At 37.3% G+C, this 25,752-nt stretch overlaps 1 protein-coding gene across 1 annotated transcript in view; it reads left to right on the top strand.

The window, feature by feature from the left end:
* LOC150091770 (D-ribitol-5-phosphate cytidylyltransferase-like) overlaps positions 1 to 25,752 on the top strand; it is a 54,598-nt gene that overhangs the window by 15,978 nt on the left and 12,868 nt on the right. The window contains exons 3-6 of the mRNA XM_090369623.1: positions 8,938 to 9,119; positions 13,469 to 13,569; positions 22,330 to 22,479; positions 24,682 to 24,786. Of these exons, the coding sequence (XP_090225749.1) occupies positions 8,938 to 9,119; positions 13,469 to 13,569; positions 22,330 to 22,479; positions 24,682 to 24,786 (538 nt within the window). The remainder of the gene's footprint in view (positions 1 to 8,937; positions 9,120 to 13,468; positions 13,570 to 22,329; positions 22,480 to 24,681; positions 24,787 to 25,752) is intronic.

Here is a 25,752-nt window from a genome sequence, read left to right on the forward strand (position 1 = left end):
AGTGCTCCTTTAGGTTGACTTGAACAGGCTTCAGGAAAGTGGCAGCTAAGTTTTAATGTAGCAAAATGCAAGATCTTACACTTGGGGAATAGCATCTCCAAAATAAATCATACACTTGGTGGGGGTTGAATTAAAAACAGTAGAGGAAGAAATGGAGTTATAATATGGGCAGATACGAAGTTTTTTGAGCAGTGTAAACAGGCAGCCAGGAAATCCTGTGGTGTCCTATTGATGATTTATCGAACATTATCCTGTAGAGATAGTGAGGTCATAATCCCACTGTATAAGCCAATTGTAAGAATTGTAAGATTGCATTTGGAATACTGTATTCAAGTATGGAGACCTTGTCTAAAAAATGATATTTAGCTTCTTCTTCACCGGCAACTCACATGGTGAGATCGGCAAAAGGACAACCGTACAAGAAAAGACTCTGATTATGTGGACTACTAAGCTTGGTAACCAGGCACCTGAGGACTTGATTGAGGTTTATAAGGCTCTGAGAGGGGTTAGTAAAATGAATGAAGGCAGAATTTTTACTGTTATAAAGAATTCAGATAATAGGGGAAACCCTGGGGTCCGCTTCTCAACACTTGTTATAAAGAATTCCAGAACTAGGGGCCATAAATTTAAATCAGTGTCTGGAGACTAGGCACCAGCGAGGTGATCTGATAGAGGTGTATAAAGCCTTGAATGGTTTCAGCATGCTCAATGCCGATGGGATTCTTCCTCTTGCTCAGAATAATCACCTGAGAGGGCATAAATTCAAATTGAGGAAAGACAGATGTAGGATAGATGTGCGGAAATTTGCCTTTAGCCAGCGGGTAGTTAGTTGGTGGAACAGACTTCCATCCCTTGTTGTGGAAGTTGATAGCCTAAATAAATTTAAGGCTCAGCTGGACAGGTATTTCAAATGAATGGAGGGGTGAAGTGGAAGGTTTTTTTTTTTTTTTTGGCTGATGCTGCATAAGCTTGCTTTCTTGCATCATATGCCTCTACTAATGCTAATGCTAATTACTGAGGAAGAGGTTTAGACTAGATTGTAGGAAGTTTAGGTCAGTGAGGTTTTAGTCAGGGTTCTATCTTGGGGCTCCTTATATGGAATACAGTGTAGTAGTAGTAGTAGTAGTGGCACGTGATGCAAGAAAGCAAATGTATGAGCTTATGCAGCATCAGCCAAAAAAAAAAAAAAAAAAAATCACACCATTCCCTCCAAATGCCTGTCCAGTTCCTCCTTAAATTTATTCAACCTATCAACTTCCACAACGACAGATGGAAGTTTGTTCCAGCAATTAACCACCCGCTGGCTAAAGGCAAATTTCCGCACATCCAATCTACATCTGTCTTTTCTTAATTTGAATTTATGCCCCCTTAGGTTCGTAATCTGAACAAGTGGAAGGATCCCATCAGAATTCAGCGTGCTGAACCCATTCAAGGCCTTATACACCTCAATCAGATCACCGTGCAGGTGCCTAGTCTCCAGCCACTGCAATTTGCAGAACTTAAGCCTCTCGTGATAAGAGGATCCCTTCATTCCCCTCACCAATCTTGTTGCCCTTCTCTGTACACGCTCAAGTAAATCTACATCCTTCCTAAAATGAGGCCTCCAGACCTGTATGCAGTACTCAAGGCGTGGCCTGACCATTGCCTTATACAGAGGGACAATCACCTCCTTTTCCCTGCTAAAAAAATTCCTATATATCATTGACAAAACCCCATGACCTGCCCTGGCAGCCTGTCTGCATTGCTCAGAAAATTTCATATCTGCCTGCACAATTACTCCCAGGTCTTTTTCATTTTCTACCACCTTAAGTGTAGTACCACACAGTTGGTACGTTTCTCTGGGGTTACTTCTACCCATATGCAGTACTTTGCATTTGTCAAGGTTAAACTTCAGTTGCCACTTCTTAGCCCATCTGCTCAAATTATCTAGATCCTGTCGCAAATAGCACACTGCCATTACTGTCATTAACAACCCTGCCAACCTTTGTATCATCTGCAAACTTCGACACTAAGCCTGATATACCTTCATCAATATCATTGATAAATATACAAAACAACAGTGGACCCAACACCGAACCCTCTGGGACTCCACTAATAACATTAGTCCAAGAAGAGCAGCACCCATTGATTACTACCCTCTGTTTTCTCCTACTTAACCATCCTTTTATCCATTGTAGCAACTTACCCTTAATACCATTCTGCTCCAATTTGTACAATAGTCTTCCATGCGCAACAGTGTCAAAAGCGTTCCTGAAATCCAAATATATGATATCAAAATTATTTTTTGCATCCAGTTCCTTTGTAACGACATCATAATATCCTATCAAATTTGTCAGACAAGACTTTCCCTTAACAAACCCATGCTGTGTCTGAATTATTGCTGCAGTCTTGTCTAGATGATCCTGCAATGCATCTTTAACCAGCGACTCCATTATTTTACCGGAACAGAAGTTAAACTAACTGGTTTGTAATTACCCGTGTCACCCTTCGATCCCCCTTTGTGAATTGGGGATACATTTGCACATCTCCAGTCCGTGGGAACCTCCCCTGAGTCCAAGGATGAGAGCATCCTTGGACTCAGGGGAGGCAATATCCAGTCAATATCTGGGAAGTTGAAAGATTACGAGAAATTGAATATCAGATATTGGATTGTTGTGTTACAGTATTGGATTTCCTGTTGTTTTTGTAGTACTAAAATCATTGATTATGATGATGATTTTACTATCTTAATTCATGGTTCATCAAGATCTGCTATCGAAAGTAATGCCAATGATGTCTTACAAAAGTTATTTCAATGGACAGTGGATAATAAATTGACAATAAGTTCATCTAAGACTAAAATGGTGATCTTTGGATCACATTTAAACCCTCAACAACCCCCTTTAGTGAAGATTAATAATAACAGGATCCACTTGTCTCTGAAACTAAATTACTTGGGATTACAATAGACTCAAAGCTTAATTTTGTCGCTCATTTAAATAATGTAACAACCAAGATCAGAAGGTTCACCGGTGCTATTGTAAAAATTTCTTGTTCAGACTGGGTACTTTCTAGACGTATCATGAGAATCTATTATAATGCCATATTCTTTCCTATGGCCACTTACGCTGCAGGTGTATGGTTTCACTGGGTTATAACTGTTAAATTTTGATTGAAGTTGGCTACTACGCAACGTACAATATTATTATGTATGCTAAGAGCTTGTCGTGCTGTTTCAACTTCTGCACTACAGGTTCTTGCAGATGTATTGCCATTTGACCCTCATGTAGCTTACACAGGTCTTTGTTATAGGTTAAAAAAAAACCAACTATCAACTGAATTTACTGGTTTGGTTCTGAATATTCATTCAGATGTTAAGCAAGAACATAATCGTTTGTGGAATAAAATGATAAATCTGTGGCAGACCCGCTGGGATCATCTGTCGGATCTGTTACTAGGACTTTTTTCCCTGAGGTGACCTTTTATGTAAAGCAGAAACCTGTTTGGTTCTCTTTAGACTTATATACATCCTTCCTCTTAATGGGACATGGATCTCTTAGCGCCGACTGGGCTAGCCGGGTGGGTAAAGTGCCTGCCTGGCAACCCAAAGGTTGCGGGTTCGATTCCCACCTCAGGCTTGGATAAAAGTGCTGCAAAAACCTTGGGAGGTGCATTATGGCCACAGAAGCCTATACGCCAACAACTACAAAAAAAAAAAAAAAAAAGGATCTCTTAGTGAAAACTATGTCGTTTTGGTCTTTCTAGGACGGAAGCTTGTGGGGAAAATGACACATTTTATTTGATTGTCCGCTATATAATGATTTTAGAGATGTTCTTTGTTTGTCAGTTTCCACACTCTGTCATGGGCATGAAACTTTGCTGGTGGGAGACAAGAATTATGTTGCTCTTCAGCAGTTTGCATCTCATGTTTTCGCAACAAGAATTAGTTATATGGCTATGAATAATTCTACTCCTTTGGCTGGTGGAGCAACTTAATAGGGAGCAACATTCCCTACTTGGATGTTTGCACATTGTGTATTAGGGGCCAGTAGATGTCTTGGGATGCCATTTTCATTAATGTTTTGGCTTTGAACTTGAACGGAACTGCACTGCATACATTTGGATTGACTTTTATCTGGCTTGTGATAGAGAACATTGTACTTTACAAGCTCAGGATACATATATGGAGCAGTATAACTTAAGCTATCTGTTTATTTGTACAAAGCCTGGTTTGATGATAAGGTATTGTCTACTGTGAAGGATGTTAACTGTTTTAGGAGCTATGCATATGAAGTATAATGTTTTATTTATTATTATTTTAAAAAATTATTTATTAATTTATGTTATTATTATTTTTATTTATTATTATTATTTAAATTTTTTATTTATTTATTTATTTTATTATTATATATATATATTTATTATCATTTTATTTTATTTGATTATTTTTATTTTATATATATATATATATATATATATATATATATATATATGTATGTATGATTTTTTTTATTTATTTATTTTTTCAACACCACAGGAACTTTTTTTCCCCCCCTCCTCTGGAGTGGGCCTCCAGAGGAATCTGGCCCATCTTTTGCCAATATCAGGTGGTTAGAGTCTTGAATTGAGACAGTGCGAGCTCCATTGGGACTGGCCCACCTTCTCGTGGTGTGGACGAGTACCCAGAATCATCTGTCCAGGTGACTGATGCTTCTAGATAGCCAAGCGGCTAGACACAACAGAACACACACACATAATACATGCAAACATACACTACTCATTTCTGGCCCTTCTACAGTGGTACTGTTCTTCACAGAGATACAAGGCGGAGATGAACTGACGTTCCAGGTGCTGCTCATTACAAAATCACACGTGTAGATCCGGCGCCTTCATAGCCAGGTGGGCAGGAGCAGCAGTGCGTGGCACATGCTTCTTGATTAGACCAGGGTTTGAGCCCGTGACCACCAAATGCGGAGGATGCAGAAAGGTCAGGGAATGACCACTGCATATTCTGGAGCAATATGGCCTTAGTTGCTAATGCTCCTAAAAACTAAACAATAACATGTAGTTCCTGGCTTTGATTACCTGGTCTTGGATGGCAAGCATGAATGCTTTGGTCTTGGGGAAGAGTATCCCATGGTGAGCCATGCTTTGGAAGTTTCCTTACCTATGTAGTTTTGATGGAGGTTATTGTAATGCTTGGAACGAAGTGCCTTCTTTGTCCATTTTTCTGTCTTTGTTACTGCAGGGTGGGTGGGTGGATGGGGTCTCATCATTGAGGTTAAGTGGGGGTATGCCATTTATCTGTCTTCATTATGGTTTGGTAGATCTGTGTTTTTTTTTTTCCGGAAGTAATCCTTCAGGTGTTTAATTGCTTTATTTGGTTGTTCGAAGAGGTCTGTCAAACCTATTCCTTCTTTCTCAGCCATGGTCATTCTCTTGACAGCCACCTTCAGCCACCATCTGAAGGTGGCTGTCAAGAGAATGACCATGTGGCAGCTCTTTACTATCATTGCCCTAGTCTTTCTCATGATCTCCTGCAGCTCAGTGTTAGTCCACTCTATGATCCTAAAGGAATACATTAGTACTGGGACTGCTTCATGGGTATTTATGGCTTTGGCTGTGTTCCCTCAGTTTAGCTTTGCTTTTTGCAGGCTTTTGAGTTTCTGATGGTATTTCTTGGTCAGGCAGGCCTTGATTTTTTTGTTCTAGATGTTTAGCTTGCATCATCCCCCAGGATGGTACAAGCTAAACATGGATGTAGGGCTTTCCATCTGTCACGGCTTCTATCTGTTGGCTGATCTTCATCTCAGTTTTGTCTGACTGGTGTAATTTTCCCTGATGTAATCTGTGGGTCTTGCATTTATATAGTTATTTCCATTTTGATGTCACTGCTGAACTCTTTGGTGATCCTCAGTTGCAGCATAGAGCTTGAAGTAATCTGTGTACATCAGGTGGAGAGGGTATACAGGTTTTTCCTTCCTTCTTTAAGGGTATATCCATACTTGCTGGTATTAAGCATGGTAGCAGGTTGAGTGCTTGGTTTGGTTTTTTTTTTTTAGGAGCATTAGCAACTAAGGCCATCTTGCTCCGGGATATGCGGTGGTCATTCCCTGACCTTTCCGCATCCTCCGTATTTGGTGGTGACGGGCTGGAACCCCGGTCTAATCAAGAAGCGTGTGCTACGCACTGCTGCTCCTTCCCACCTGGCTACGGAGGCGCCGTGGTTGAGTGCTATAATGGACTCAGGGTATCTTCCTGGAAGATTCCTCTCCATATGGGAATTTATTTGGTTGTGATGTTCCCAACCTTGATGTGGTCCTTCATTTTGCTATGGTTGCTTCTAGGAAGTTTGTAACTGTCAGGTTGACTTTGTAGATCTTCAGCATTTCTGTCAGCCAGCTGTGGGGCACAGAGTCGAAGGACTTGTGGTAATTGATGTAGGTCTTGTACAAGTTGCGGAGCAAGTCTACAAGGAACTTGTAGGCTTGCTCCATAACTGCCACATTAATGGTCATCCCTTCTGCATCCCTTCTGTTGTTCAGCCATGATATTCTGGCTCCATAAGTGGTGTGATATTTTCTTGGCTATGCATGTGGTCAGGATGTTGTACATTGTTGGGAGACAGATGATCGGTCTGTACTACTTTGCCTGGTTTTTGGTATCTTCGTCTTTAACCTTCAGGTAGATGATTCCTTGAGTTAGATACTCTGGGATCATGTTGGGGTGACTTATCATCCAGGTGATCCAGGTGAACTGGATGATAAGTCACCCCAACATGATCCAGTTCACTTGGATGATCAGACATCCAGTTTTCATCTTATCATCCAGTTCAGCTGGATGATAAGGCACCGCAAAGAATTTCTGAACTGCTGAACTTTTCGTACCACTAGTTGTGGATGTTTTCATTCCTGGCGATTGCTAGTTATGGAACTTACTGATTACCTGTTGTATTTCTTCCTCTTTAATCTCTCATTCTGCTATCTCTTGTGTGTTCTTGTTTTACTTCGGTTTTAGGTCTGTCCAGGGGGACCATGGTGTTATGTCTAACTTCATTGCTCCTTAGGTTGCTCCAGAACTCCTCAATTACCTTCTGGTTAGGCAGTCCCTCATTCCAGTGCTTCTGTAGAAGGCTTTTCAGATTTCACTGAAGATCTGGTTGTTTGTTTTTCCTCTGCGTGCTCTTTCTGTGTTGGTGTAGTCTCTTGCTGTATTCTTCTCTCCTCTGATTCTTGGTCTTGTGTTTGCTGTGGAGTGTAGTCTTTCTTGAGGATGCTCATCACTTTTCTGATCAGCTTTTTGCATCTGTTTCCCTAATGGTACTGGGTTAGCTGGCCTATCTTGACTCTTAGCTCTTCTATCTTCTGCTGAAGATTGCTTTCCCATGCTTTTGTTTCCTTGTTTTTGTGTTCTTTGTTCTGCTGGTCTCTCCTCCGTTGATCCTGGTGGCTGCTACAGCGGTACAATGTACAGCTGTGCTGATGGTGTTCATTGTTACTTTGTTGAGATGATCTGGTATTATTCATTGATTGAGGTGGTCTGTCACTTGCCACAGGATATTATTAGGTTTCTGCTTTGGTATGGTTCAGGTCTTTGTGGGGTCCATTCCCTCATTCTTCTAGGGCAGCGGTTCTCATTTGGTAGTTTGCAAACCCCCACGGTTCACACTAAAAATTCTGTCTTCAGTTTTTATAAAATAATTTTTATTAAAAAAAAATTAGTTGAAAAAGTATACTCTGTATTGAATCTAGATGACCAAATTAGTCAGTGTTATTAAAGATAAAAATGTAATGCATGTCGATGGTGCATTTTGAATCTAATGTATCTCAAAATTAATGTAAATTTAGATGTAGATGGCACTGTGTGCAGAAATTCTACTTACATTACCATGTAAAATTTTATAATGCTTACTTTATCAATAATATGGGTTTTCCCTGCTTTTTTTAAATGATGTTTGTGAATAGTAAAATCTTTAGTAAGAAATCAGGTGTAAGTCAGAGTTCAGTAAAATATAAAATAAATAAATATATAAAAATTTTATAGAAGTAAATTTTATATAATATTAATATTTTTAAATTATAACAGCCATAATGGATTGCTGGTTGAAAACTGGAAAAAACATATGGAAAAATTATGTTAAAAAACATGTTAATGAGAAGCAACAAAATCTTTCAAATTCAACTCAAGGTGACCAAGAAATTAGTAAAATGCATTCAACTGATTACATTCTCAAATAGTGCATAAAAATGTTCAATTAGCGGGAATATAATGGAGATTACATTAAATTTGGTTTTTCATTCCTTGGAGATGAGTATGGAGAGGAATCCTTTGCTTTTATCTCGACATTTACAATGAAAACATGAAAACTATGTTGATAAGTCTATTGATTTTTTTTAAACAGAAATTGCAAGAATTAAAAACACATAATATTGATTTGTATATTCTTTTCAATAATCAAGAAAGCAAAAAAGCAATTGATGCTTCATATTTAGTAAGTTATTGCAAAGGCTGGGGAAGCTGATACTATTGTAGAAGAATTGATTTTGCCAATTTTGATTTCCAGTGTTGCCAGTGGTATTTGAACTTGGACTCTCCTCCAAATGATATAAATAATTAAGCATCTCTTCATAATATTTTTCTGCCTTAAGTGTGTTTGGAACACTGTGTTTTCCCTCACTTCTGTGGAAAGTTTTTTGAGGTGAGACCAGCCAATTTTCTACAAAGGCAAGGATACGGAGTTTAAATAAATATGCTTATTATTATCTTACATATCAAACATATCATAGCCTTTGAGCAGTTGCTCACAGGGTTGTTTTGAATCTTAGTTCTTATATTTGAAATTATAAACTACTTGGCTGAGTTATAAACTGATTTAAAAATTCTTATGGCATACACTTTTTTTTAATAATTCTGATTTAATACAGAAATATAATTTTTTTTTTTTTTTCTATTACTTAGTGTACCATGGATTTACAAGATCGTTGTTGTTGCTAGTTCTACCAATTTTGACTTGATGAAAAAGAGTCTGCTACCACTTGCTAAAAGTGATAAGGATGGAGTTTCAAGAATTGTTATTGTTGAAGGGGGCAGTGAACGTCACAGATCTATTAAGGCAGGGATAATGTTTCTGAAAGAAGTTGGTCAGTTTATTTTAATATAGATTTGTTAAATTACACATGAAACTTTTAGCCAATGTGTTAATTTAAGTAATGTTTTACCACTAGTCATCTTCTTTGGGCCAGAATTTTTTTAGATATCATCTGTAGTCTTTTTCAACATGTAGTCTGCCATTTAACTTTCACCATGGTTTTAGTTGTGCATAAATTTTTTTATAGCAATCTAGCATTGCTCATGTGCAGTTGCACTTTGCAAAGTGAGAGATATACGTGAGCCATTTCTCAGATCCAGACTATGGCATATAATGGGATTCTGTGTTATAAAAGGGCTTTCCAGTTCTTAATGTGAATGCCAGATGTTTCTTAATGGCAGATGCTTTTTTTCTGCTTGAACATGGCTCTTGTTCAGGAGAAAGCAGTCCCTCCCCAGAGGATTCCCCAGAAGCTTTTCAAATGACATGAAGGCATTGCTTTTCCTTAAAAAAGTAAGATAGTTTGGTGGACAATATTTTTATTGTTACATTCTAAAATATGAGGTGATGTTTACCATCTTTGTAGCAGTGTATAGTGAATATGATCTTATGTACCTTGAAAGGAGATTTGTGACAAGAGGAAGATTGTAGTCAAGAAGAACATGCCAGGAGACGGCAGGAACAGCACAGATGCATTTTTGGAATTGAAGATATTTTGGAATAGTAATTTTTCTGACATTTCTGGCATGTTTTGGAGCTGCTTGCAAAGGTAAGGTGATTCACATGTAATGGGCGGGTGGGTGGTCTAACAGAAAGGTGATGAAGTCAGTCATTTCCATTTGGTGGGGTGCATTGGTGAAAGCTAGGTCAAGTGAGTGGAGGTCTCTGGTTGGTTCAAAATTTATGTTTCAGGTTTAATGTTCTGAGGGTGTGAGTCAGGGGTCTTCGGTGAACAAAGACTTGTGGTAGGTTGAAATACCTACATATAATTTCTATGGCTGTTGGGTTAAGAATCCATTTTCTGATTTCCTTTTTAGGCCATACGTTGAAGGAGATGAGGCATGTAAGCTACTACATTATTTATCAGGATGGAAGCATATTGATGGAGAGAAGGATTACTTCCATTTATGTGGTGAGGTGGGAGGAGGAGAAAACATAGGTGAAAGGCTTGAAATTAAGATGGTGGCTACTCCACTCTATCATCAGTTAGCCTGAGCGTTGGAGTACATGTTTTATCCTGCAGGATTAGTGCATAAAAGTGTGTTTTGCGATGAGTCATACCAAGCAGAGAATGTCAGCTAACTTTTGAGGGTGTACAACTTGTACCCCCCTCATTGGATTTTAATCAAAAATTAATGGGTAATGAAGGTTTTAAGGCAAGCACAGGTTGGCTGAAAAACTTTAAACTAAGACACAGTATATGCGAACTAGATATTCAAGGTGAGAAACTTCCTGCAGATGAATTGGCAGCAGCGTCCTTTAAAAGTAAGTTTGCTTCAGTTATAGCAAATTCCGAGAAAGAAAACATTTATAATGTTGATGAGATGGGCTTATTATGGAAAACATTACCGAGAAAAACCCTAGCCACTAAAATAGAAATGGCTGCACCAAGTTTTAAGATGAGAAATGTGTGAGTTACAATTGCTATGTGTGCAAATGCCACTGGGACGCACAGATTGTCCGTGCTCTTTATCGGTAAGTCGAAAAAACCAGGAGCATTTAAAAATCTTTCTAATTTTCCTGTTTTGTATAAAAATGCCTAGATGGATGTTTCTGTTTTCTGAGATTGGTTTATATTTTTTTAAATTTAATTAATCTTATTTAATTTAATCTTACCGGAAAAATTATCCAGAAAATTTTCCGGTTCGATTATCCGGAAAATTTGGCTACCCAGAAGAGGTCTGACATCAATTATTCCGGATAACTGATGTTCTACTGTAATTCAGAACTGTTCGCAACCATCAGAACTTTATGCTTAACGTGGTCTATGTATTCAATTATGGATATTGATGAAAATAATTGCAATATGTCACGTCCATTATATCAAAATGTTTATACTAGAAAGTTGTTAGCACTGAAAGCCTTTGACTACAGAAAATTCACTAATCAAACGTTAATGTGTAATATCATTTTAGTTTGTAGTAAATCACTGAAGTAGGTGAAATGGCATGGTTTTTGTTATATTTCATATTGTGAATGCCTTCACAATGAGTTGCCCTGATATTGAACAACTTTCAACATAGTGGCATGGTGTTTTGTGAAAGGTGCCACCAGTGGTTTCCCACATCTGCACCATGGTACTTTGTGAAAAATTGCAGAATCTCTGTAAAAGCCAGAAAAAGTGTAATGTCTGGTTTCTGTCAGAGTAGTATTATGTTTTGTTGTTATGTCTCTGGCTGCTTGGCCACAAAGCCCCTAGCGAGCCCCCACTTTGTCTGCCACCACCACTGGGAGGTGAGCCAGGCTGCCCATCATACTCTGGCTGGCTTTTGCCAGAGTTGCCTGAGCTTCCTGACAGAGGCCAAGTTTAAAAAAGAAAAAAACAGAACGGGGTACAGGTTAGAAGGGACAGAAAGAGGGGGAAAGGGGTAGACTGAAAGTTGAGGAGTCCACTCTTTGTGAGGCAAAAATAGGGGTGTGGGAGTTAAAGTTGCAGGGGACGTGCCCCTGCATGATCACCAGAGGCCTCTGTATCCCGCACTCAGAGAGTGCCAGCAATATCCAATCCTTGTGGGTTGGAGTCTAAATCCTGCACTTGGGAGTTCTCCAGAGCGCCAGCAATCCTGCACCAGATTGCCAGTTGATCCTACCGAGCAAGGGGTTTGCAGCAGTATCCCATACTTTATGAGTGCCAGCAATCCCGCACTAGAGTGGTGCCAGTGGTATCCGTACTCTTAAATGATTAGCATATTGTCAGGGCAGTGTCCTCTAGCAGAGGAGCTAACCCACACCTGTTTGATTCAGGCCTTGGGCAGTGTAATCCAACGTTGTTCTCGTTTCAGCAATCTTGGCTAGCCTCAGTGTGAAGATTTTCTGCACATACACGGTTAGTGCCTTGTACATGTTTTCACCAAGCAGCAACGAGGACTCCTGATTACGTGGATTCCTTTGAATTTCAGTAACAAATTTGAGTCTACTGTTGTCATAGGCAGGGCACTCATACATGAGATGTCCCAGGACTCTTTCTTCTCCTCAATGGCACTGCAGGTCTCTTTCAATCCCCATAGCTATAAGTTTCTGATGGAAGGGGCCGTGTCCAGTGATGATAAACATCATGTGCAGACCAGGTGAGAATCAGGGGAGGGGGCTCTGGGTGAGTTTGATTTATAGTTGGGAGGAATTGCCTTGTGATGTCTCCTTTCTGCATGGTTTCCCAGCTCAAACTACTTTCAACAGTGGATTGTTGAATAGGCAACACTTCACCAGTGGATTCTCAGTGAGTAACATTAGTCATCTCCACTGGCGAAGTGTTGCTTATTGGAGGTAGTGCAATATCAGGGGGTAACTCATTGTGAAGGCGTTCACAATATGAGATGTAAAAAAACAATGCCATTTCACTTACTTTGGTGATTTGCTATGAACTAAAATGATGCTATGCACTAACTTGTCTGATATTGTTTAATATTTTTTTAATCTAAAAAAGAATTTCTATATTTAAAAAAACATATTAAATGGGAAAACATCATTGTAATAAAACTGTGTATTTTTTATCACATACTTTTTATGTGGAAAGCTTTTTACCTGGGAAACTTCTTATGCAGGAAAATTATACATTACAATATATAGAGTTGAAATGGGAATTAAGAAACTGAACTGAAGTACAAGAGAAAACTTCTTATGTGGCAGTTTCTTATTTGGGTCTTACTGTAATTTGTAGGCTCTGCTGTCAATTGTCATACAGAGTATAAATGAAAATTGTTATATTCTTAAGATACACTTTGGATCCTAAATATTCTTTTAGAAGAAATGTGTGCAGGTATATCAAGGACTGGAAATTGGCGAAATAACGAGCACTTAAACTGTATGTAGTATAATCTGCCTTTATTTTCTTATAAGGATTACAGATTATTTTCAGATGTTTCGTGGTGCTTCCTGTACCACTTCTTCAGTGGCTGTAAAGACAATAGAACTAGTAAATTATGGTGATATGATTTACATAAAGTTGTTAATTTTGATTACACATTATTACTCATTAATTTGATTACATATTTCTTATTTGTTAAGGTTAAGGTTTAGTCTTGAATTAGTTAACAAATAGCTATAAATAAACATTAGGCAATAAATTAAAGGCAGATTACACTACATGCAGGTTTAAGTGCTCATTATTTAACCAAGATATCCTTTACATGTAAAAATATTGGAAAATTTAAGAAATTTATTTTTGTTTTGATTCTATAATAGGAAACAACATCCCTGATGTAGTTATCATTCATGATGGAGTTCGTCCATTTGTTCCTGCTGATGTTCTTGAGAAAGTGGTAGCAGCAGCTAATGAATGTGGAGTAAGTTAAATAGTCAAAGAATGTTAAAAATATTAGTGTATTTATTAATTGATTTTTTTTTTCATGATGATTTCAAACAGGAAAGATTAACAAATCTAATATCTGATGTGAATGTCTGAAGATTAAAATTTTCATGGAATTTACCTGGAATAAGACTTTACCAAAGAATGAAGGGATGAAAATCCATTTTGGAAATCATGAATTTGAAGTTCAACAGTTACCCCCAGGGGCCCACATCTGGTGAGTATGGGCTTGGCACACACCCAGGGTCCTGAGCTGGATATCATCATTCTTCTCTCTTTTGGTGATTCCTCTCTACTTCTCTCTCTCTCTCTCTCTCTCTCTCTCTCTCTCTCTGTCTCTCTCTCAGGGTAACTCTGGAATTTTTTTTGGCTGGTGAAGCATAAGCCTCAGGCTTCCTTGTACCATATGGCTAATAATAATAATAATAAAATGTGGATATGTGATGGTAGATTTAGAAGAAAGTGGAGAAACAATAGATGTCAATTATGAGGGGTAAAAAAATAGCCTGTGGATATTTAAGAAAGTATGCAGCAGAAAATGAACATGTACGATAAGAATCCTTGAGAGATTATTTTTCCAAATGCCAAGTGAATTGATGCAGTGATGCATCAGTATATTGCATCTGTGAATGATATGTATTCTGTAACAGTTTCTCTGTTCCTTGGATGAAACCGTTAAGTTACTGGGAGAAAAACCCCTGCCCTGCTACTTGAGATAGACAGTTAACCACTGCATAAACAGGCATTATTAATATTTTCTTTCTGCCAGGAAGTACTTAATTTTATACAACTGTTATAAGACATATTGCAAGTTAGCACTGTGCAAACATAGGATAAAGAACAGCAAGTTGTAAAAATCATATATAGTCTTGATTACAAAAACAAACATACCGGAAAAATAAACTGAATTTGCTGGCTGGGACTGAACTTACTTTATGGCCATTGAGAATATTATCAGATTAATCCATAAATTAATGGAGGAATCAAGCATCTAGATAACAATATTTAGCTAGATACCCACATGTTGCCATAGGTTTGTTCCTAGGCTAAATATTAGCTTTGAATGATATTTTTTTATAAATATATAAAATAAAAATAATGGACTATTTTGTGTCATTACAGGATCAAGACCACCATTATATATAATTATAAACTTAAGCATTAGATATCTAATAACAAAATAAAATAAATTTCTTTTAATTTATTAGTATTAATACTGGTTATATTAGTATTGGCAAATAATGCAATAGAGCAAGCTTAAACAGTATTAACAAAAAAAAAAAAAAAAAAAAAAAAAATTGCTATCCATCTGATTTGTCTAATCCTTCCTTAAATTAATTCAAAGTATCTGCTTCTACAACACTAGATGGACTCTGTTCCAACAATCACTTTCTAGCTGAATGCTAAAAGAAAATTTTCACACATTTATCCTGCAAACATCCATTTTCTATGTGTCATAATCTATGTGTCATCTGAAAAAGAGTAAGGATGCCATCAGCATTTCTTCTTCTTCTTCTTTAATGCTGCCGAATGACGTTTGCGACTTCGTTTTGATATTGTTCTCTGTCTAGCGCTGCGTGTAGAATTTGTGCTGTTGTCATGTGAAGCCAGGTGTTGATGTTATCTAGCCATGCCATTTTCGGTCTGCCTGGGCGTTTCTTGACTTCGATCTTTCCCTCCAGGATGAGTGGTAGTAGGTGATATTTTTGTTGGTTCCTAGCGATGTGACCTAGGTATTTGCATTTCCTGCTGATGATGGTTTTGAGCAGGTCCCGTTCCGTGTGCATGTCCTGCAGGACCTGTGCGTTGGTTATCTTGGCTGTCCACGGAATTTTCAGCATTCTTCGGTAGAGCCACATTTCGAAGGCCTGGAGCTTTTTTGTAGTGGCTGATGTTAGAGTTCAGGTTTCTACACCGTAGAGCAGTATTGGCCAGATGTAGCATTTCAATGTGCGTAATTTGAGCACGATGTTCAAGCTTCTGTCGGTGAGGAGGGTTCTCCATTTGGTGAATGCCTGCCTGGCTTGTTCAATTCTGCTTTTGATTTCGGCGTCATGGTTCAGCTGGTCATCAATGAGTACTCCGAGATACTTGAAGCGGTGTATTTGCTCTAATTTTTCGTTGTTTAGTTTGATCGTGATTTTGCTTGCAGTCCTGCTGACCTTCATCACCTTTGTTTTCTTTTTGTTGATTCGTAGCCCCCATGCTTGGCTTTCTATGTCCACTTCATTCAAGATGGTCTGTAAATCTTGTTCTGAATCCGCTATTAGTGCTGTGTCATCGGCATATCTTAAGTTATTGATGTAGTGTCCGTTAACTTTTATGCCGATGTTCTTGTCAGCCAGTGTTTGGTCGAAGATCATTTCCGAATAGATGTTAAAAAGAATGGGAGATAATGGACAGCCTTGCCGGACGCCTTTTTTTATTGGAATTGGGTCTGTCAGATCGTTGTCATAGCGAAGCCGGGCTGTTTGATTCCAGTAGAGAGTTGTAATAAAGTTGATATCATTGTTTTCAAGCCCAAGTTTTCTCAGTCGGTCAATTAGGCGGTCGTGGTCTACTGAATCGAAGGATTTCTCGTAGTCAATAAAACATATATACACGTCTTTTTGATGTTCATAGCACCTTTGTAGCAATATTTGTAAACAGAAAATTGCTTCTCAGCATTTAGTTTACTCAATCCTTTTAAAGTCTTAAACACTTCAGTCAGGTCTCCTCACAGGCACCTAGTTTCCAGACTGCAATTTACAAAACAAGTCTTTCTTGATAAGAGTTTTCTTTTGTGTTCCTGACTAATCAATCTTGTTGCTCCTCTCTGCACCTGTTCCAACAGATCCACATCCTTTCTAAACTGAAGCTTCCAGTCCGATATGCTATATTCATGATGTGGCCTTGTTATACATTGAGATAATCACCTTCTTATCCCTGCTGTTAAAATTCTTGTAAATTATTGACAGAACCTTGTGAGCTGTCCTAGTAGCACATATGTACTCAGAGAACTTCATGTTTCAAACCCGAAGGTCTTTTTTGTTCTCTACTACCTTGATGACATGTTATTTGGGGGATTACTTCTTAAATGTAGTATTTACATTTATCAATGTTAAATCTCAACTGCTACATTTCAGCTCATCTGGCTAATTTACTCAAGTCATGTTGGAGTAGCATACACTGATTACTGCCATTTACCACTCTGCCCACTTTTGTATCATCAGCAAAACTTAGACATTAAACTTGATATGCATTTATCAATATTGTTAATAAATGTGAAAACAGTAAGGAGCCTAGCAAAGAACCCTGAAAGACTTCACTAATAACATTAGTCCATGAAGGGCTATGGCCATTAATAACCACTCTATGGCTCCTTCCACTCATCCATCCATAGTATCCATAGTAGAAAATTGCCCCTAATGCCACACCACTCCAATTCATAGAGCAGTTTTTCATGTGGAACAGTGTCAAAAGCTTTACTGAAATCCAAACACAGTAAGCGCCAGTTATGGTGATCATGTTTGCAAATTGAATTTTGATTCTGATAAGTGAAAATGGATGAATATTATCTACAGGCTATAAAAATAAAGATATAAAGCATGAATTTACACTTTATTACCAAAAGTTTATTACCAATTAAATTATACTTAAAAATTGTTAGCAAAAATATACAGGTTAGCAACATAAAAATAAATTATACTTACTTACATAGCTTAATTAATATACATATTAATTAAAAATAACACTTTGTAATGCAATTATAATTTAAAATATAGTCACTTATTCTAGATTGTTTTAAATTATCACCATGAAATCTGTAGATTTTTCAATATTGTATAACAGTCTACACCGATGAGCCAAAACATTATGACCAGCAAGTCATTATGCAGATCGAAGCAACTGCAAGTGAACTACGGTGCGTGTGCGGTCACAGTATTAAAAACACCTGATACTGAGCTCCATTAATCAGTGTTACTCTTGTTCTTCAGATGGGAAAGGCAGTGGATTTAAGCGAGTTTGACAAAGGCCAAATTGTAATGGCCAGATGACTGGGTCAGAGCATATCCGAAACGGCACGGCTGGTGGGATGCTTATGGTCAGCCGTGGTTCACACCTACTGAAAGTGGTCTGAGGAGGGAAACCCCACGAACCGCCGGCGAGGTATTGGATGACCACAACTCATCGATGCTCGAGGTGAGTGAAGGCTCTCCCGGATGGTACGTGGAACAGAAGGATGACTGTGGCATAACTCACCACCGGTAATTGGAATGCTGGTGACAAGAGTAATGTGTTACAACACACACACACACACACAGTGCATCGAACCTTGCTGAAAATGGGGCTGCATAGCTGCAGGCCACTCTGAGTGCCCATGCTAACCATGGTTCACTGGCGACAGTGCCTACAATGGGCATGCGAGCATCGAAACTGGACCTTGAGTGATTGGAAGAAGGTCGTCTGGTCCAACGAATCACATTTCCTGTTGCACCATGTGGACAGCTGGGTACGTGTGTGTCGTTTACCTGGGGAAGTGATGGTGCCTGGATGCACCATGGGATGAATTCAAGCTGGTGGTGGTGGCAGTGTTATACTTTGGGTGATGTTCTGCTGGGATACCCTGGGTCCAGTCATCCATGTGCTGGGCACTGATGTCTACCGCTTACCTAAACATTATTGCTGATCAGGTACACCCTTTCATGGCAACGGTCTTCCCCTCTGGTGGTGCCGTCTTTCAGCAAGATAACACGTCATGCCACACCGTCCGGATTGTTCGAGACTGGTTCGCAGAACACGAGGAAGATTTCCAGGTATTGCCCTGGCCTCCAAATTCCCCAGACATCAATCCCATCGGGCATCTGTGGTTTGTGTTGGAACAGCAACTCCGATCTGCGGCATCTCAACCACAGACCTTACAGTAGTTAAAGGATCTGCTAGTTATGAGTTAGTACCAGATACCACAAGACACATTTAGAAATCTTGTGGTGTCCATGCCTCGCTGGGTACGAACTGTTTTGGCTGCATGTGGAGGACCAACATCATATTAGGTAGGTGGTTATAATGTTTTGGCTCATCAGTGTATATTCACAATCACTTGCACCAGTTTCTTCCAATGCTCTACTCAGGATGGCTATAACTTCACGAGTTTTTTTTTCATTTTGTAACTCGAATTTGCTCGAGTTCATCCTCACTTTCCCCTCCTTGGCAAAATTATCAATAACTGACTCGGCAATTTCTTCATCCGTTAAAGCTGTAGATCACCATCTACATCCACCCAGTCATTAAACTCCTGTTCACCCATGTTTTCAGGCTTTTCAACATAATCAATATCACAACTTAGTTGACAATCATGAATAATTAATCCACATTTTTTGAAACAGTTGCTAATCCAGGTTTCAGAAAATTCATTTCCAACTCTCTTTCTGTCCACTGACATTTCTTTTTTTGGGTAAAATTTAAACAGTTAAAAAGATAAGCGTCAATCAATAACAAAGCACACAGCATGCACAAATTGGAACTAACACAACACACAACTTTTATGGAGTAAAAAGTACGAAGTTTAGATATGCGAATGAAGAGCAGATTCTGAAAATTTTTTTGTTTTTTATATGATTGAAGATTTCAGTAAAGGGGAAACACATTTCATCATAATAATGTAAAAACACACGCAATTTCAGCTATCGGTATTATTGAAAATGCAGTAAGATCAAGTTTACTGCCCATTTATAACACATTGTACAAACAAAAAAGCCCAATAAACTGAAAACTGGAAATTGTTTTTATTGTTTTTATGGTTGTCACCTCCAGAAGTGTGCTTTAGAAAAAGATGTGATTCTAATAAATGATGCCAATGTGGTGCATTTTATTAATTTGAATCGGTTCTTTGAAATTTGATTCTATAGAGGGGCTGATTCTGATAACTACTGATCGCTATAACTGGTGCTTACTGTATATGATGTTAAAATTATATTTTGCCTCCAGTTCCTTTGTTACTACATCATAGAAGCCAATCAGGTTGGTCGGACAAGATATTTTCTTAAAAAATCCATTCTGTTATTGCTGTATAACTGCATTCCTGTCCTGATAGTCCTGCATTATTTCTTTAATCGGTGATGCCATTATTTTTTCTGGAACAGAAGTAAAGTTAACAGGTCTGTAATTACTCACTTCACCCTTTGATCTCATTTTGTGAACTGGGGAGATATTTGCATATCTGTAATAAATAGGGACCTTCCCTCAATCAAAGGATATCATAATTATGGCTAAAGGTTTGGTTAATTCTTTGGTTGTTCCTTTTAGTATAATTGATAGATTCCATCAGCCAGAGGTGCCTTATTCACTTTTAATGTCAATTATTTCTCTTACCTTCTTTTAGTTACCTTAAACTCATTTATCTCCCAGTGATAACTTGGTATACTTCTGGTGTCCCTATCCCTAAAAACATTCGCTCTTGAATGTAGATCCAAAATTACTTAGTGAAATTACAAAAATTTCATAATGAAGAGGATAGCCTGAGTCATCAGCCTAGAAAATTGCTGTCAGTGTTGTCAGGATTGTCACCAAAAATTGTCATTTACGATATTCACTGTTTCTATTGCTATTTCCTGTGGAGTTGAATCAGGAGGTAGCTGTCATTGGTATGCATGTATATATATATAAAAGTTGTATTAATATATTGAATTAAATATGCATAAATGGATGTGATAGTTATACAAAGTGCCAGCAACTAGCAGGGTGAGGAAAGTAGAAAAAGTGTAGTAGATTTATGAAAGGTGAAAGAATGTTAAAATCTTAGAGATTATGATAAATTAAGAAAAATTATGGGGTGAATTACCAAGCCAATATAAAGTGAGGGGAACTGTAAAGGAAAATTAGTACATGAAAATAATAATATAATGCAAATAAAATGGAAATGAAAATGAAAATATTATAGCTGTCATCAGATATGGGGGAGGAACATATTTAGAAAATGGTTGAATGTAGGTAATGCAAATATGCATGATCTGATGTCAGCAGAAATAATTATTGATACATGATCAGGTATTTCATCAGGGGACTACATGTGACCATGTATCAGGAACTGCATTTCTATACTTTTTATGATATTCACTGTTGCTATATAACTGCATTCCTGTCCTGATAGTCCTGCATTATTTCATTAATCGGTGATGTCATTATTTTTTTTTGGAACAGAAGTATAGAAATGTAGTTCCTGATACATGGTCAAGTGTAGTCCTCTGATGAAATACTTGATCATGTATCAATTATTTCTGCTGACATCAGATCATGCATATTTGCATTACCTATATTCGACCATTTTCTAAATATGTTCCCCCCATATCTGATGACAGCTATAACATTTTAATTTTATTTTTTTTTATTTCCATTTTATTTGCATTATATTATTATTTTGATGTACTAATTTTCCTTTACAGTACCCCCACTTTATATTGGCTTGGTAATTCAGCCCATAATTTTTCTTAATTTATCATAGCCTCTAGAATTTTAACATTCTTTCATAAATCTACTACACTTCTTTTTCTACTTTCCTCACCCTGCTAGTTGCTGGCACTTTGTATAACTATCACATCCATTTATGCATATTTAATTCAATATATTAATACAACTTATATTTACTCTTGCATCCTTTAATGCTGCTTTGCACTTTTAGGTGCATCTGTCATACCTATTTATTAATTTTGCATTCACTGAAACCATTTCATCAACTGTATACCTTTTTCATATGTAACTTTAAACATTACCTTTATAGAGTTACATTGAATACCCATTTATTTATATATATATATATATATATATAAATGGGTATTCAATGTATATATATATATATATATAAGCTAAATTAAAATAGGATATTTGCCAGTAGCATGGCAAACCAGTAGAGTGAATTTTTATCTCTCTATTTAATTTTTGGATTAATTGGATTATATATATATATAATCCAATTAATCCAAAATGATAATAGGAAATAATTACATTGCTGAATGACTAAGCAAGCAAGAAAAAGTATTAAATTATAATTATTAAACTGGGTTATGGATCCAGGGCACTACTAGTTATAGTATATAGATACCTGGCAACCATAATGAAATAGACAAATGTTTATTTTGTTACACACATACACTGAAAATAAACATTTGTCTATATATATATATATATCTTAGCCAGCCAGCATGGGCTTGGCTCATTGAAGTACTAGAAATACTGTCTTTTATTGCATGGTGAGCTCTTCAATTCCCCCCCCCCTCATCCCATGGAGTAATCTCCACTTTTCCACCATATTGCATGTAATTACTTGATGTTTTGTCATCTGATTGGCAATCTCTACAAGAGTTCTACAGGAGCAGTTCATCATCCATGCTGTGTTTGCACTCATAATTAATTATGCATTTTTAAAATTATGGACTTTGCTCTGTATGTATTTTGTTCAGTGCATATGATTAAAATTAATAATTAATCATTCTAGTTGTGTTTTACAAGAAAATGATAATTTGAGAGAAAAACACATGAACATCTTAACATTGTGAGATATTTGCAGTGTGCTGCTTCACATTTCTATAAAGTTATTTATTGGTTTAGTAATTTTAGCAACATTTTTTAATAATTTGGATTATCTGAACTTAAGTGTTAATTAGGACCTTAGATTATGTAAAGAATTAAAATGCTAATTTTTAATTAGCTTACTAATTCATTTAATTTTAGATTAAATGGGAACTGTTTTGATTATGTTTAGGCTGCTGGTGTTGTACAGCCATTGGTATCAACAGTAGTTTCTAAATGCCAAGATGGTTACATGAATTGTGCATTAGATCGAAATCAATACTGGGCTAGTGAGATGCCCCAGGCTTTCAGGTATGAAGTGATTAAAGAAGCATATGAAAAGGTAAATTTAAAATAATAACACCTATTTTAATTCCACTTGATAAACTTGATATTTATGTAACCTAGATGATCTGCAAGTAAATTGTAATTTAAATTTTCATCAAAAATTTCATTCTGCTGCTTTCAGGATGGGTACTATCAAGTTAGAAGTTTACATAGCAAAGAAGTGGAATTAGCATAATTAGGTCAACATATCAAAACAACAGGTATCGCAGAAACTAAGAGGATGAATACAGGGGATATGCAGCTAAACAGTATTTAATATATCCACTCTAAACTATCTTGGTCCTTGAGGCTGTTGCAGGCATTCTCTCAGGTATGTCATGCTGGGCTTGTTATGTGGGAGTCTAAGCACAGATGGAACTGATATTTGGGTGCAGAGCCAGTCCCAAAATTTGCGGGGCCCTGTTCAAGAATTACCGGAGGGGCTCTGGGGTTCTGTGCAAAACTTATACAGGGTGTTTTTGTAATAGTCATTTTTTAATTTTTTATTTTTTTAATTTTAAAATAACAGAAATACACTGTAATTAAATAATTTTATATTATACTGAACAAATATTTTAAATACAAATAATATTTAGTACCTTAATCAACAATACTGTTTAACAGTTGGAGTCATGTCACAAAAATAGGAATATGAATAAATAATAATAGGAATCAATAATCTATTGGTTCCTATTATTATATGATGTGGATGATATTATTATTTAGACCATTTGGGTGCAGGGCCCTGTTCGACATTGAACATGCTTGTGGCTGGCCCTGTTTGGGTGGCACTCAAGTCAAGTGGATCTAATTTTGGCAAAGTCCAGTTGGTCTGTGATAGCTAAATCCTTTTGCTTGCACCTTCATGATGGTGGGACTGTTAGTAACCTTGGATATAACCCCTTGTGAAAGTCCTGAAATACAGCACCTGGCATATTGGAGATGACCACCCAGGTGCAAACCAATGTAAGCAGGGATTGAAGCATGGCACCCACACCACACGGAGGAATGCAGCCAGTCTGTGTTACGGGCAATACTAGGTGGTAGATGACTCATCAACAAGTGCAATACCACCACTTTGTTTATTTAAGGCTCGAAATAGTGGAACCCATGTTTAGTCTCCAGAGCAAAGCTCCAGCAACTTACCCCCCATCTCTTTCATCATGCAGTATAATTGATGTCTTTTGAGGATATGATAGACATATCCTCAATCTTTAATTTTCCTTACATTTCAAGGGTACAGTTCTAAAATGGTGTTCACAGGCCAGCCACTAGACAGTCCACCAGACCGAACCTATTGGTAACTCTCTAGGAGGCTTCTGGATCAGCTAGTGTATAATCTCACTGCCCCTACTCTGCCAGATAGTGACTTCCTGGGCATATTCTTGCTTGAATATTTCAAATTACAAAAAAGTCGAAATAATGAAGATTTGATGGCATTCTGATCATTCAACAGAATTTGACATCAAAGTTGAACTAACTTACAGTTGAAGATTGTGCCACTTTTGGAAGTGGTATGAACACCTGACACTATTGGAAGCACTGCTTCCAGAAATGGCTGGAATGTTGAGACTCTATTGTATCATCAGGGAGGAACTACTTTGAAGATGTGGGTACGTAAAAAATGTTATGTTATTTTTTTTTTTTAGAAAAATAAAATCTTAGAAAATTTTTGATTAGATCTTGTATGCAGCAGAAAAACATTATAGAAATGAAAATATCAGAGAAAATGGTTGGTAAAAATAGAATTATATATGTAATTCAACAGTAAGAAGTGTATGTAATAGCCATTTTGTGATGTAGTTGAAATAAGACAAAATAAAATGGGTTGAACACATTAGGAATAGATATTAATAGGCTACCAAAATAGCAAGAGGCAGAGACAAGTAGGGCGATTACATAAAAGATGGAAGGGATCTGTTTAAAATTTGAAATAGAAAAGACTTGGAGCCTATATTAAGAAAAAAAAAAAAGAACTCATTATTAAATTTGAAGATATCACGAAAGTAGGTTCTGACAAATTGGCATTGTGCAATATATTAGCATTTTAAAGCAGGACTGACTTTAAAATGCTAATATATTGGCTTTAAAATGCTAATATAATCTATAAATATATAGATGTTATGTATGATGTATTCTTATGTTGCATGAATTCTCACCATATATTTTAATTATGATAAAATATCTCCTGTATATTTGAATTTCTCTTATATATTAGTGCTCTAATTATGATTTGGACCATGGAACAGAATGCCTCCACCTTGCCCAGAAATATGCTGGTGTGAAGGTCAAATTAATAGAAAGTTCTTGTCATCTTTGGAAGGTAAGAAAATTTTTTCTTCTATAGTAGTAGTAGTAGTAGTGGCATGTGATGCAAGAAAGCAAATGTATGAGCTTATGCAGCATCAGCCAAAAGAAAAAAAAAAAAAAAAAAAATCACACCATTCCCTCCAAATGCCTGTCCAGTTCCTCTTTAAATTTATTCAACCTATCAACTTCCACAACGACAGATGGAAGTTTGTTCCAGCAATTAACCACCCGCTGGCTAAAGGAAAATTTCCGCACATCTATTCTACATCTGTCTTTTCTTAATTTGAATTTATGCCCCCTTAGATTCGTAATCTGAACAAGTGGAAGGATCCCATCAGAATTCAGCGTGCTCAACCCATTCAAGGCCTTATATACCTCAATCAGATCACTGCGCAGGTGCCTAGTCTCCAGCCACTGCAATTTGCAGAACTTAAGCCTCTCTTGATAAGAGGATCCCTTCATTTCCCTCACCAATCTTGTTGCCCTTCTCTGTACACGCTCAAGTAAATCTACATCCTTCCTAAAATGAGGCCTCCAGACCTGTACGCAGTACTCAAGGCGTGGCCTGACCATTGCCTTATACAGAGGGATAATCACCTCCTTTTCCCTGCTAGCAAAATTCCTATATATCATTGACAAAACCCCATGACCTGCCCTGGCAGCCTGTCTGCATTGCTCAGAAAACTTCATATCTGCCTGCACAATTACTCCCAGGTCTTTTTCATTTTCTACCACCTTAAGTGTAGTACCACACAGTTGGTACGTTTCTCTGGGGTTACTTCTACCCATATGTAGTACTTTGCATTTGTCAAGGTTAAACTTCAGTTGCCACTTCTTAGCCCATCTGCCCAAATTATCTAGATCCTGTTGCAGTAGCACACTGCCATTACTGTCATTAACAACCCTGCCAACCTTTGTATCATCTGCAAACTTTGACATTAAGCCTGATATACCTTCATCAATATCATTGATAAATATA

This window comes from Mastigoproctus giganteus, chromosome 1 (assembly GCF_048544385.1).
Source record: "Mastigoproctus giganteus isolate SK-2022 chromosome 1, ASM4854438v1, whole genome shotgun sequence".
NCBI classification, from domain to species: Eukaryota; Metazoa; Arthropoda; class Arachnida; order Uropygi; family Thelyphonidae; genus Mastigoproctus; species Mastigoproctus giganteus.